The 13,108-nt window shown below is 44.9% G+C and overlaps 1 protein-coding gene across 1 annotated transcript in view; it reads left to right on the forward strand.

The window, feature by feature from the left end:
- Nucleotides 1-411: 411 nt before the first annotated feature.
- Nucleotides 412-13,108, forward strand: part of ttv (exostosin glycosyltransferase 1 ttv) — a 63,814-nt gene continuing 51,117 nt past the window's right edge. The window contains exons 1-4 of the mRNA XM_071584621.1: nucleotides 412-1,672; nucleotides 1,820-1,920; nucleotides 2,212-2,606; nucleotides 6,175-6,191. Coding sequence (XP_071440722.1) covers nucleotides 1,509-1,672; nucleotides 1,820-1,920; nucleotides 2,212-2,606; nucleotides 6,175-6,191 — 677 coding nt within the window. The 5' untranslated portion in view covers nucleotides 412-1,508. The remainder of the gene's footprint in view (nucleotides 1,673-1,819; nucleotides 1,921-2,211; nucleotides 2,607-6,174; nucleotides 6,192-13,108) is intronic.

Genomic DNA, 13,108 nt, shown 5'->3' on the forward strand with positions numbered 1-13,108 from the left:
CACCCATACAACACGTACACAGCAATAACGATTAGACACATACATTCAGTTTATCTCTTTTAAAATTGCTTTTGTTTCTATTATTATCACATATTATGAGCACACACTCTCCTTGAATAAATAGAATAAGTATATAATCGCTAGCGAACGAGACTGGATGATTGCCTGGGAGGAGTTACCCTCGCAGGCTTTTAAGAATTCCAGTCCACCTTGCGTATTCAATTGTATTCAATGAAATATGCGGCGTTATGCGCATGCGTGATCGGGCAGAAAGGGGAGGGTGCGAGAGAGAACTGCTAAAAATGTGCCGGAGGGGCGAGGGGGAGGGGCTCGACGCGAATCGGAATTCAGCTGTTAGTAACAAGCTTCCTTTCACTGCCGACACGCAGCGCCTATGTCGCAGTCATGAAGGGGTTTTGCTTACAGTAGTCAGAATTATCGGTGCAGCTGGGTAAGTGAGTGAGAATTATAATGCAGGGGCGGCTGTACATCGATGGAAGAGTGTTGGGAAACGTGGTTTGGGGTTCGAAGATTGGTATGGGAAATTATTTGACTGCTTGAAACTTAAGGTGTCGTCGTATAAATTGTCTTTTGTGGAACCCTTCCGATTGCCAAGGAAAGGTTCATTATTATTCGTTCGTGTGATTCCTTTGCAATTGTAATGTCATTGTCCCTCTCGCCTTGGTTTGAAGTCGTTTAATTTTGCAATAATAGCAGTGAATGACGTCCGCGACGAGTCCCGTGCAATTTCCTTTTGATAGCTGGACCATCAGACTTGGGTACACTGCAGGAAAATATCCAATGGCCTTCATATCGTGTTTTATAGGGGTGGTGTGATGTGAATATTTTTTACTCAGTGATTTCATTCCGTCGTTTTTGTGGTTAAGTGTACTTCGACTTGTTTACTTATTATTTTGATAATCTCATAAAAGTGATTTTGTGTATGTGTTAAAGGTGGGGTGATTCTCCTAAATATAAAATCTCATCGTGCCATATCACGTCGTTATCTCGCTCAATTGTAATTCCAATAGTGACTGGGGGAAATTAATGAGAAGTACAAGTGGCGGCTGTTTCGTTACACGTCTAGTGAAATAATGATCGCATGTTAAAGAAATTTTTGTGCCCGTGTTTTGTTATTTACACGACGTCGTGTGCCTGCGCTGCATCTCGTCTTCCCGATGCAGGGAGCAGCGGAGAGGGGTGGTGATTTCTAAGGGGTGAAAGAGGTCCATCGCTCCGAGGGTTTTTTCATATCTTTTTTTGTGTGCTTGTCTGGCGGAGTGAGTGTGTCAATTGGCTCTCTTCGAAGCGGTGTGCGCGTTTGTTTGCATAGCGATGCGATGACGGGTCGTCGCCTCCTTCCGGGGCGGAGATGTTCTTAGTGACCGCGTGATGTCCGATTCTTCGCCACGGCAGCGGGAGAGGAGCCGCCTCCTCGACCCCTCCGAAACACAGCGGCGACGCCCCCGCGGCGGCATTAAGAGATAGAGATATAGAGAGAAAGAGAGATGCAGGCCAAGAAGCGGTACCTGCTCGTGCTCCTCTCGTGCGCCTTCCTCGCATACTGTTACTTCGGTGGATACCGACTGAAAAGCGGAGCAAGCCGCCCGCCGCCACCCCTGCTGCCCGCGACGGCCTCCTGGTGGCCTCTGGGCCTTCCCACCTCCCCCTGGTGGTCCTGGGGCCTGCGCAGCGCCCCCGACGACCTGCTGCCCTCTTACCTCGACGATCTCCTGCTCGAGAGGGACATGGCCTTTTCACCGCACCTGCGCAGGTCGGACGCCGGCGGCCCCAACCCGCGGCGGCAGCAGGCTCCCAGCGGCGGCAGGAGGGCCCGCGCCTGTCGCATGGAGACCTGCTTCGACTTCTCGCGTTGCAGCGGCGAGGACTTCAAGGTGTACGTGTACCCCCCGGACGAGGGTGCGGGCGACGAGGGGCCCTACGGCGGAGGCGGGGAGGAGGAGGAGGAAGCCCCCGTGAACGACCACCCGATGAACGCCTTGGTGGAAGGCGCGGAGGAGGGCGAGGACGAGGCCCCGCATGAGGAGGAGGGCCCCCGCGAGGAGGAGGGACCCCGGGGCGGGGGCCCCAACGGCGCCGGCGGGGAGGCGCCGGCGGGCCGCTCGATGGGCTCCATGGGCCGCCAGCGGAGGCGCCGGAGAGCCCGCAGGGGTCGCGGCGGCGCACCCCAGTTCACGTCGTCGTACCCACCGCCCAGCGCCACCTACCGCAAGATCCTCGACTCGATCGTGGAGTCGCGCTACTTCACGGCAGACCCGTCCAAGGCGTGCCTCTTCGTGCTCGCCCTCGATACGCTCGACCGGGACGCCCTCTCACCCGACTTCGCCCGGGACGTTCCCGGCCGCCTCGCGCGCCTCCCTCTCTGGAACAACGGCCGTAACCACCTCGTGTTCAACCTCTACTCGGGCACGTGGCCCCACTACGCGGAACCCTCGGAGGGGCCAGGGGGCGGAGGGCTCGGCTTCGACCCCGGGGAGGCCATCCTGGCGAGGGCCAGCGCCTCCATGGGCAGCCTCCGACCAGGCTTTGACGTCTCCTTGCCGCTCTTTCACCGTAGCCACCCCTGGAGGGGCGGCGACTCCCCCGTCAACGACAGGTGAGGGTCACCCGCATTCCAGGAGTGGGAGAACGTTGCCTTATACTCCATTTACGGTTGGTGTTTTTAGGAAGCTATATGGAGCCTGAATTTGTGATCATTATTCCTGTGATGAAGCTGGTTGCGATATTTGAGGGACTCGAATTGGTATAGACTGAAAACCTTTCTCAATAAAGGTCAATTTAAATCTCACTGGGCTTGACCACATTTCATCGACCAACAGCGATGTGAGAATACGTAAGTTTATTCTCTGTGGTTGCATCGCACAATTAGCCTCACGAGCTAAGTTCGAGTAGTAATCATCAGGGTGGAGGATGACCCCCGACAGATAAGGACCGTCATTTGCGCCCTTAGGGGAAGGTGGGTAGTTTGGTATAGGTAAAATGATCAGGCAATGGGAGGAGAGGAGTTGAGAGAAAATCGGCGTCGGCATTACCCTATCTTGTTAAGGAAAGGCACCGAGGAGCACGCAATTCAGCGTCCCATCGTGCCCACCGTGGCTTCCGCGCATTCTCTCCTCTACATCTGCACAATGCACCCCGCAAACCGCAGCAAGGGCGTATGGCTGGGGATACTACGACCCCACCCGTAATATAGAATGCAACTACGTTCAAAAATAAAAACATACTAATGCATACCCACACAGACGTATATATTCATACAAAACTTTTTTTAACTTAACCACATGCAAATACATAATACAGGCAACTAATATACACAAGCACATTCAACTACACTCTCACTAGATGTTTACACAGTGTTTCATCTTTTTCTCGCATGCAATTCGATTTTTTTAGAATTTTTACCACGACTCTGATTTTTTTACTACTGTGATTCCTGATCGTCCCTGAAGGAAAGAACGAATATTTAATGCAAATCTATCTATATCTGCAGTCTTATCTCCCCTGTCTTATCTGTGGTTTAATCTACCCAAGTAGTGTGGGGCCATAATAATTCCTTTTGTATCATTGTTAAACTCATGTCTTCTGCTCCTTGCTAAAAGTCTGTCTCACTTTTTCTTTTCGTATCTCAAGCGTCTCCCAGCCTAATTCCTCTAAAAGGCCTGTTACACTAGTCCTCTTATCGTAACAATGTTTTACGAATCTAGCGGATTTTCTCTGAAATTTAATACTTCTATAAACGATTTGTCTACAGGATCCCAAATACTTGCATCGTATTCCAAATGGAGCCTAAATGAAGCGAAATAAAACCTCTCTCCAACTTCCTCATTACATTTCTCCGCCACATCTTTTATGAAGTCGAGTTTCTTTAAGGCAGAAACGCATATTCTCCTTATGTGTGCACCAAAAGAAAGGTTCCGTGTTAGGAATGACCCCAAATATTTAAGTTGACCTGCCGTGGTTAGCAGTGATTCCTCTATTGCATAATTTATGTCCTTCTCATCTCTTATTTGGCTCCAAATGGTTCAAAACCTCGTAGTCTCTTCTGAGGGGAAGAGATTCTTTTTAGGGTTTAGATTCGGCCCATTCCCTCCCCCCGAGTTTTCCGTTTCTGTCGTGGCAGTTTATTGCTCGCTGCATACACCGATGCACAAGTTTCCAAATCTCAGGTCACCCGTGTGGTCCAAATATTATATGCATCAGTGGCTATGCAGCCATACTATGAAGTTGTAATTGGCCGTTGGAAATCACCAAATGTATAATAAGACAGAGGTTCATTCTTGCCAAATTTTGTGTTTAATTCCTATTTTTTAAATGTTATAGAAAGGAAACTTGTTTGTTTTTCAGTTTAATTTGGCGGCGGTACTATGTGTTTTGCAAAACTTTGGCGCAGCGTAGAAATGGAATAATCAGATTTATATTGGCGCACTAAGTAAAACGCATAGGTAGGGTCACCTAACGTGGGGAAAGGGCGTTTGGGACAGCTACATTAAGGATATTAGGGTTCATAAAAAAAGAGAGTCGGGGAGGGGGATATTCGTAGGAAAGAGTGAAGGGAAGAGGTGCCATTTTGTGCTGGTGCAACTCATCGTCAGCTTTAGCCTAGTGTTCAGGGCCCTACGCAGTAGAAATTAATTATGGGATTAGACAGGAAAAGTTTAGAATAGATGCACTCTTAGTAGTAGTTTTAGGGGAGGCGACTGACAGCTGAGGTAATTTGCGCCATTAGGGATGTACAGGAAGGGATGAGGAGAAACCCGGCGTCGGCTTAACGAAAGGCACCAAGGGGTCCGCTGCTTAACGTCCCATCCGATGGACGGCGTACTCACTCAAAGTCAACCTCAAATCGGGATACCATTGAAAAATATCTGCCACCGCCGGGATTCGAACTTGGGCCTTCATGGTGGGAAGCCAGTACGTTAGCCACCGTACCACCATGAAAAATTAGAGGGAGTATCCCAATTACTATTGGATAGCTTAAATTGAGAGACCATGGAACCACGAGTATCACATGTACGAATAAGCACCAGGAAAGTATAGATTTGTCAAGTTTAACTTTAATAGCGAGAGAAATAATGCCGCCGCCAGATTATATTGGGAGGCGAGACCACAGAATGAGAAATTAAGGGAAGATGGCACACTTTCGTGGCGGCTTGCAGGATATGACAAAAATGCATGTAGGACAAGTAGGCAAGAGTCTTTACCTTAAGAAGTAGTCATCACAAGAAGTGTTTCCTGCCCTTCGATTCGGAACCATACGTTGCTCAATGCTACCCTATGGTTGGCAGATGGATGCACTGGGATAATTAAAATTGGCGTCCGAGCAGAGGTGAAAGGAGAGCCAACCTTTGTAATGAGAATACGTCCGGAAACCTTCCTCACTCCTTCCTTCCTGCTCTCCACCACCAGCAACGTAAAGTGGTCCCCCACCCGCTCCTCTATTGCACCCCTTTTAAAACACACCTGGAACATCCACCCGCTCTCCCTCCTCTCCCTCACTTGTCCGCGTTCCCCCGAACTCCCCTACTCTCTCTCTCAGGAGAATATCCTGACTGCCAGTCGGGTTCTTAAGACCGAAATTCGCAACCGCTTCCCTTAATTCCCACCATCCCTTCGCTAAACCTTGTGCATATTCGGAAGGCCTCCGCGATGTCTATTCGGTAAAAGTTTTCCTCTGCTTCCGGGAGATATCCTTCCGTAGACTGCTTTGGTGACAACGAAGACGCCGCCGGAGGCGTCTTTAGAATGTTGGCCTGCCCGCAGATGCCCCAGGGACACTTTTATCCCGAGCAGTCTACGAGACGGAAATCTCTTGGAAGCAGAGAGAAGTCAGCCTCGCATTCCCTGAAAAGTAATTGAAAATTTTGGAGATAGTTAACTGGCCAATGGAAAGCATTACCTTGCTGAGCTCTGGTCCTGCGATCCCTCTGAAAACGTCAAGGGAGCAGAATCCTTCCACCTCCTCCCTCGTTCTCATCAATTAGAGAAACCTTTACCCTCTTCCCCTCTAATCCATGTATTGTAGATGTGATATATGATCCATTGAACCTCAAATCCTTTCCTGGTGTTGTGTGGCCCACCACTGTACCCCTCCATCATTAGCCTCCCAAGCGACCATTGGTCGTCTGATGGGAAGACACCTCAGCCCCCACCAAGGGGCAAGCGTTGTCCCCGTCAATTGGGAGTACACCACAACGAAGCCGCACACGTCGTGCCGCCAGCTAAGGCATTTGTGGGAAATTACCTCGTTCATCTTCATAATTGAGGTCACGGAGTCACGCCTTAATGCGTTAGGTTTAATTTTGGAATACCTACAAACGCAATAATGTCTGTACTGTAGACTTTTCTGTCGTGTTGTTAGGCTTCGGACAAGACATGATAAATTAAAATATGAAATGTCGGATGTGGATATTGATAAATCGTTGCCTTAGAATCTGCGCATTGGGCCGAATAGGAATGTCATCCAATAGGAAGCTTACGTTGGCCGGTGATTTCTCTTTCCGGGACGTCTTGGAGCCACCCTTCAGCCCACCCTCGCCTCAGCTGTGAAATCGAAGCTGATTGATGTATCCCTCGGCCCTCCGTGAGCGCGAGCTGGACTTCGGCGCTTTGGCCCTACCTTTATTTTTAAAGAAAGCTTTAAATCATGAAGTAAAAGATCACAAATATAAGACCAGAATTAAATGGACATTCTGTTGCCTACAGTCTAGGCAATATTCGATGATCCCAAGTTATTTTTCAAAACAAATGATCCTATGCCATTTTCAATGTCCTGAGTGCATATTTTGTGAATATAAACATGATTTCAATTTTTGATATGAAAATGTTGTGGATTTTGCCCAACAAAGGACAATGTGGTGCAGGAAGTGTGTATTCCCGGTCTTCTTTGTTCTCGGGGTAATCCGCCTGCAGAAATCGTAGCTTGTGTAAGTTTCATTGGTATTGAAATGTTTTGGAAGGTACGGAGGGATTCGTGAGTTTATCGTTTTTATTGGCAATGAAAAACAGCCATTTAAAAATGACAAGTATAATGTCAAATGATCAAATGGCTCTATACCCAAAACAGTTCGTTTGGTCAAATGCATCAAGTTCTTGTGTGTATGCAGCCCCCTCATGAGGAGAAATTGGGCGAAGCAGAAGAGTGGTTGCTGCTTAAATTGAAACCCGGCGTATTCTTCTTGGTGTGTTAAAAAGTTCCTCCATTTTATCTCCTCAGCATTTAATAATATGGTTGAACTGGAATGACTTTCCTCTGAGACAGTCGGAAAGTGTCCTTGCTCCCTTCCGTTTAGTTTGTGTGTAGCGTTTTCTCCTCGGTCGATTGAAACATTTTACGCGGTCCGAAGTGGAGGTGGTACATTGACTGGTGCTTCGTCTCCAGCTCGCCCCCAGCCCGCGAACAGCAACTCCCGCCTCCACCACCATTAACCACTCCTTCCCATCCCACCCTCCTCCGCCCTCCCGAGAAACCCACCTTGTTCTCCCTCCATCCCCTGGCGATTCCTTCCTAACGGGTATTTGGGGTCGGAATGTCTGCGGATGGAACACTCATTCGAGTTGGTGCGTCCGACGAGGGAAATCGCGGAAATACCCACGAAATGAATTCCAAGCGATGGGAGGCTAACCCCCCCCCCCTCTTCCCCCCTTCATCTGCCTTTCCTCGACTAGGGGATAGGTGTCATTTGTTTCCTCCAAAAGGTGTCCAATGCTCGCGCGCGTGTGACTCCGTAGTGGGGCCTCCTCACGGGAGGGTGCCGTAACCGGCCACACCGTCCATCTGTCGATATAACCGGTGCTAGTTTTACGGGATTAATAATGGTATAACAATAATTTAGAGGCTACAGCAAAGAATCTATGCATACAAGCTAATCTGGCATGTGAAAGCTTATTTGACAGCTGACGACAGTATTGAATACAGAAAATAACGATCGCATAGTAATAATAATTCCATTGGTCACAAAGTAGGCATACAATAGACCCCGTCTAACAACTCATCGGACATATGACATATTATCGCATCAGATACATAATATGCACATCAGAAAATCATATCAGTTTTTCTATGAATGAAACATGTATTCACTAAGTACAGAGCTTTAGTGAATAGCCATGAGTAGAGTTTTCTTTAAATTTGGCAGATCTATGCCACAATTTCAGAGTGTGGTCAAGGCGAATGATTTTTGCACTCTGAAATTGTTGCATTGAAATGCATATTAGCGGATGACTCCGTTAAAAGTTACTGTTGCGGTATCTCCCGCAGTTTCTTTGGAATTTGGCAGATGTAGTTTTTCTAGCAGTCTACGGCGGTTGACAAAATAATTTTAAACCAAAGTTATTCAAGTATTGCTGTGATTTGGTTAATCTGCAGTTACCCGAGGAAAGGTGATTTTTCATTCTGGTTTTATAATCATGTACTCTTGTACTTGACTTGTACAATCGTGTACTCACGTCTTGTGGGAAACAAATGTAAAATATCTTATCCATGAATTATTATTTTATAGATATAAATGATGTACACAGTAAGAATATTCATACTTATAAATAATGGTCTGCTAATGTTATGGTACAGATTATTGAGTAATTATCCTAATGGATTTTTTTTAGAATAAAGATAGGTGTTTCATCTGGAGCATTACTCCAGATTTCCAGGCCATAATTAAGATAACTGTTAAATAAATCAAAGTAAATGGACCTTAGGTATTCTGCAGGGATTAACATCCTAAGTTTTCTTAGTAGATATAGCGCCTTAGATTATGTCCTGCTGTTAAAATTAATATGTGATCTGCAGCTCAGCTTAGAGTACTCCACACTTACGCTCATGATACCTAGAGTAGAAAATCTTAGGCATTTCTCGGTACCCGTTTCTCGGCGCTTCTACCTTGGGCAATAATCCCAGGTTTCCATATCATACTTATTTATCTAAACGCCGTGTTTCTGCTAACATCATATTAAAATTACTTACTTACGAACTAGTTCTGCATTCCCTCACATGTGGGTATATTTATGCTTTAAGTGACAAGGTTATGGGATGACTACTTACAGACATGTATGCAAGTATAAGTAATTAATCACAATTAAGAGTAAATAGGTACAAGCGGCGATAGATGAGTGAAAAATTTAGTAGTAATTGAGATACATACCGGTATCATTGCAAAAGTTAGCAACTACTGGCCATAGCTGACAAGAAAAAAATCTATATATCGAATGTAGGTGTAATTATAAATTGCAGATCTGTCCTGTAAGCATATAGCGATTAATTACCAATATATCAGTGGATTTTTTAATGAAAAAATTGGTTATATTGACTAGATTATCGAGAGATGTTGGTTGTAAGAGTGATTGACAATAATATTTTTGTAAATTATACTCATAAATAATAAATCAAATATTGTCACTCTCATGAGAATGTTGTGATCAAAAGTTATCTGTAAAATTTTACATTCTGTGTATTGCACCGATGGTCTTCCGAATAGATGTTAAATAAGATGCTTTAGATGCACATGCCATTAGATATGCCTTGTTAATGTTTTAGCACTACCGTGAAGTGATAAACGAAACGAGATTTTATCCAGATCCATGGGTTATTATTGCCATCTTCAATTGGAGCGACACGCCCCGCCAGTTTTATGACTCACATTACCCCTTTCTCAATCAAACCAAAACAACCCCCTTGAAAATCAGGACCCACTTTTTTTGCAAGTATAATCTTTGTGACATTTTTTGTTATATTTTTAATGCATTATGAACTCTTATGTTACAAGGAAGTAAAATATTATGTAAAGGCATTGCGCCTGCATTGCTATCACATAAGAAGCTATAAAATCAATAGAGGTCGTTACAGTGCTGTAATAATTTCAAACGTGATAAATATTAGCATTTAATAACTTCACTGCAACGGTGGGGTAATTTTTTATGGCATAGCCCGCACCGTGTGCCCTTCTGTGTACAGCCCCGTCTCCTGTGAAAGTTATGTAAATGACGTTATCACCTTTGGATCGAGACTTTCTCATACGTTATAATTTGAAAAATTTGGAAACTGCAATTAGTCCAATATAAAATCAAGATATTTGTGAATAAGCAAATTGATGCGTTCAACCGTAATAAAAAGAGAGAATAAAATTATAGGGTTAGAGGATAGCAACCGACTTCACGAAAGACGAAACTTTGGCTGCGACAATATTTTTAATTAAACCGTTGTAATCTAGAATAATTTTATTTGTCCGGGAAAAAATCAAAATACGGCTTTTGCGTAAGTCAGACCTAATTTTAACTCTGCTATATATCTGCTTGTACGCTTTGGTTCATTCGTTAAGCTTATTAAAATATTGATCTGGAATCATGCCGCTCTTCACTGAAGTTCCCAGTTGCCTCTTTCTATGATTGTGGCGTTAAAACTTTGTAAGCAGCAGTGACGTTCCGACTGTTGGTGAATATTCATAATAAAGGTTTCTCGGGAAGACATTCTGGAAAGACAAAGCAGTTATTTATTAACCGAGCAAAACTCGTATCACTCTTTATAAATTAAACATGGCTCGAAGTAAAAGTTTGATGCTTAATTGCTTCATTCTCCGAAGTGAGAAATTAGCTCCGTAGTCATTTCGAGTGAATTTAGAATGAGCTCACAGTTACAGGCATTTATGATGATATATTTTCAAGGTGAATGTGTGTGTGTATATATATATACATACATATATATATATATATATATATATATATATATATATATATATATATATATATATATATATATATATATACATACATACATATATATATACATATATATATACATACATATATATCTTAACCTATGAATACAAATTTGCCCCAGTCGTGGGCTATGCTTGTTTTGCAAGTGGACAATCAATGACATTTGCCTTATTATTTAAGGTAGAATTTTCTACCTGCCTTCAATCCCTCAATGTGTTTCCAAATCCTCCCGCTCGAGAGATTAGAAAGTCAACCTGTGAGTGATAATGGCCGTCCCAGAGGGAAACATGAAATATCCGTAGCACGACTCATCGGTTAGCAGCGAAACTAAAACAGGCGAGCAATCAAATGGAAAGTATTAATTTAAAAAATTTATAACACCTACGCCCGGTGGAGGGAAGCCCGGTGAAATAAGATGGACAGTGCCCTTGAATTTGAATTTTACAGTTACGTGTATCACAGTCGCAGAATGTCTGCTAGGCGCAGAAATTCTTTTCTCTGTAGCTCTGGGGATCGTTATTTTAAGCAAATTTATGGTGGCCCCTGGATGGAGGTTGACTGTGACATGTATGAGTGAAATTTTACGGAAATATTTCAAAATTTCCTGTTAGGTTTGTTGTGTCACGGTGGTAAAAATGTTATTTACGTAAAATGTATTATTAAAAATTAGTAAATGCAGTTTACAACAGATTCCGTTATCAACAAAAATACCTGTATTACACTATATTAGTATGGGTATATTTTGGCTATAGGTATATTTGGGAAATTCTTTCAAAACCTTCAGAACAATTCGATATAAGTTAATATGTGTGGCGATATGCCAGTACCTTGGAATATTTTAAATATACATTAATCCGATGTACTGGTTTACATAGTGGAAGTGTATTGGTTTTCGATTACCGGTACACTTTTATACGCCTGCCATCCCCAGGGGTTAGCATCATGGCTGGGTGAGAGTACGGGGAAGACAGGAGCGCTGGTTACCCCATGACTGTCGTATCAGGAATGAGAGGAGAAAACGTTCTGTGCAATATATAGCTGGTAAAATGATGCCAGGCAGCGATTCGCGGTCGTGTACGATGCGGCAACAAATGTTGATCTTGCATTCTTTGACTTTTGTCGTCTGTTTTTAATTATCTAGAGAAAAAACTTTTTGTAACAAGGAAGAGGGCATTGATGACATGGACATTGAGTAACGATGTTAAGAAAAGACCTATTAAATCTTTGATATGGAACGTGGTTATGCACGACACGGAAACATGGCCATTGAAGCAGGATGATAGGCGGAATTTGGAGGCTTTTGAAATGTGGGTTTGAAGAAGGTGAAGTGAGTAGAAAGGAAAACAAATGAAGAAGTGCTGGGTATGGTGGGCTAGGAGAGGAAATTGTTGGGAGAAATCAGGAGGAGGCAGGAAAATGGATGAAAAGCAAATTGATTGCTAGTGGGATGTTGAAGACCGTGATAGAGGGGAGAATGTTAGGAAAGCGAGAAAGGGGCAGGAATAGGATAGGGATGTTGGATGGAATGAAGGAAGTATGCGGAGTGGAAGAGGGATTGGTTGTAGAGTAGGATGTTGGGTTGTGTTTTGTTAGGAGAGGCAAGATATTTGTTTGGTGGTTGTGTCCATCGAAAGCCTACCTAATCCGGTAGATTACCTAATAATAATATACTTCACAAATTCTTGTTTGAGATTATCTTAACAGCTACTTTACCACGTGTGCATACCATTTTAGCTAAGCAATAACCGTGGGAAAGTGAACACCTGCAGTGATGAAAAATGTACGTAATGGATTTCGTCTGAATAAGCATCATCGTGGTCATCACCTATTTTATCCCAACCGTGGCACGTTCGCATTTCGGTTCGGAATCACGCATTCATTGACGCACTTTCGGCTTCGCATTCGCACGTTTTTCTCTCCCCCGAGGTCGACTCGGGAGGGAGACTTACATGCCTAATATATACCATGTATAATGGAGGCGAGCACAACGAGAGATCTTCAGCGAGTCAGTCCTCTCCGCGGCCGACGGTGGTGCTAGGCGATTTGCAGGCCTTGGCGGGCGAGCAACAGCTCCCACCGCCCGAGAGGGAGTGGGTAATGAAAAGAACTGATCCGGTCCCTCCCTCCCTCTCAGCGCGAGTACGAAAGCGGTGACCGAGGGATCTCGACGCGCCGCCCCCGCCTTCCGTGGGGCGCTCGTGCAGCGTGCCGTCTCTCGGGCCGCCAACGCCCCCACACTCGCCTGCGGTGAGCTCCGCGCGAGGTCGCTCGAGTGTCCTCCCTCCCTCCCTCCCGCCCCTCCGTCGGCGTCCACCCGTCCCATCGTCCCTCGCGGCGGCCACGAGGCGACCAAAGGGCTGTGCAAAGCAAAGCCCGATCA

Source organism: Hetaerina americana, unplaced genomic scaffold (genome assembly GCF_022747635.1).
Source record: "Hetaerina americana unplaced genomic scaffold, ioHetAmer1.1.p SCAF_2, whole genome shotgun sequence".
Taxonomy (NCBI): Eukaryota; Metazoa; Arthropoda; class Insecta; order Odonata; family Calopterygidae; genus Hetaerina; species Hetaerina americana.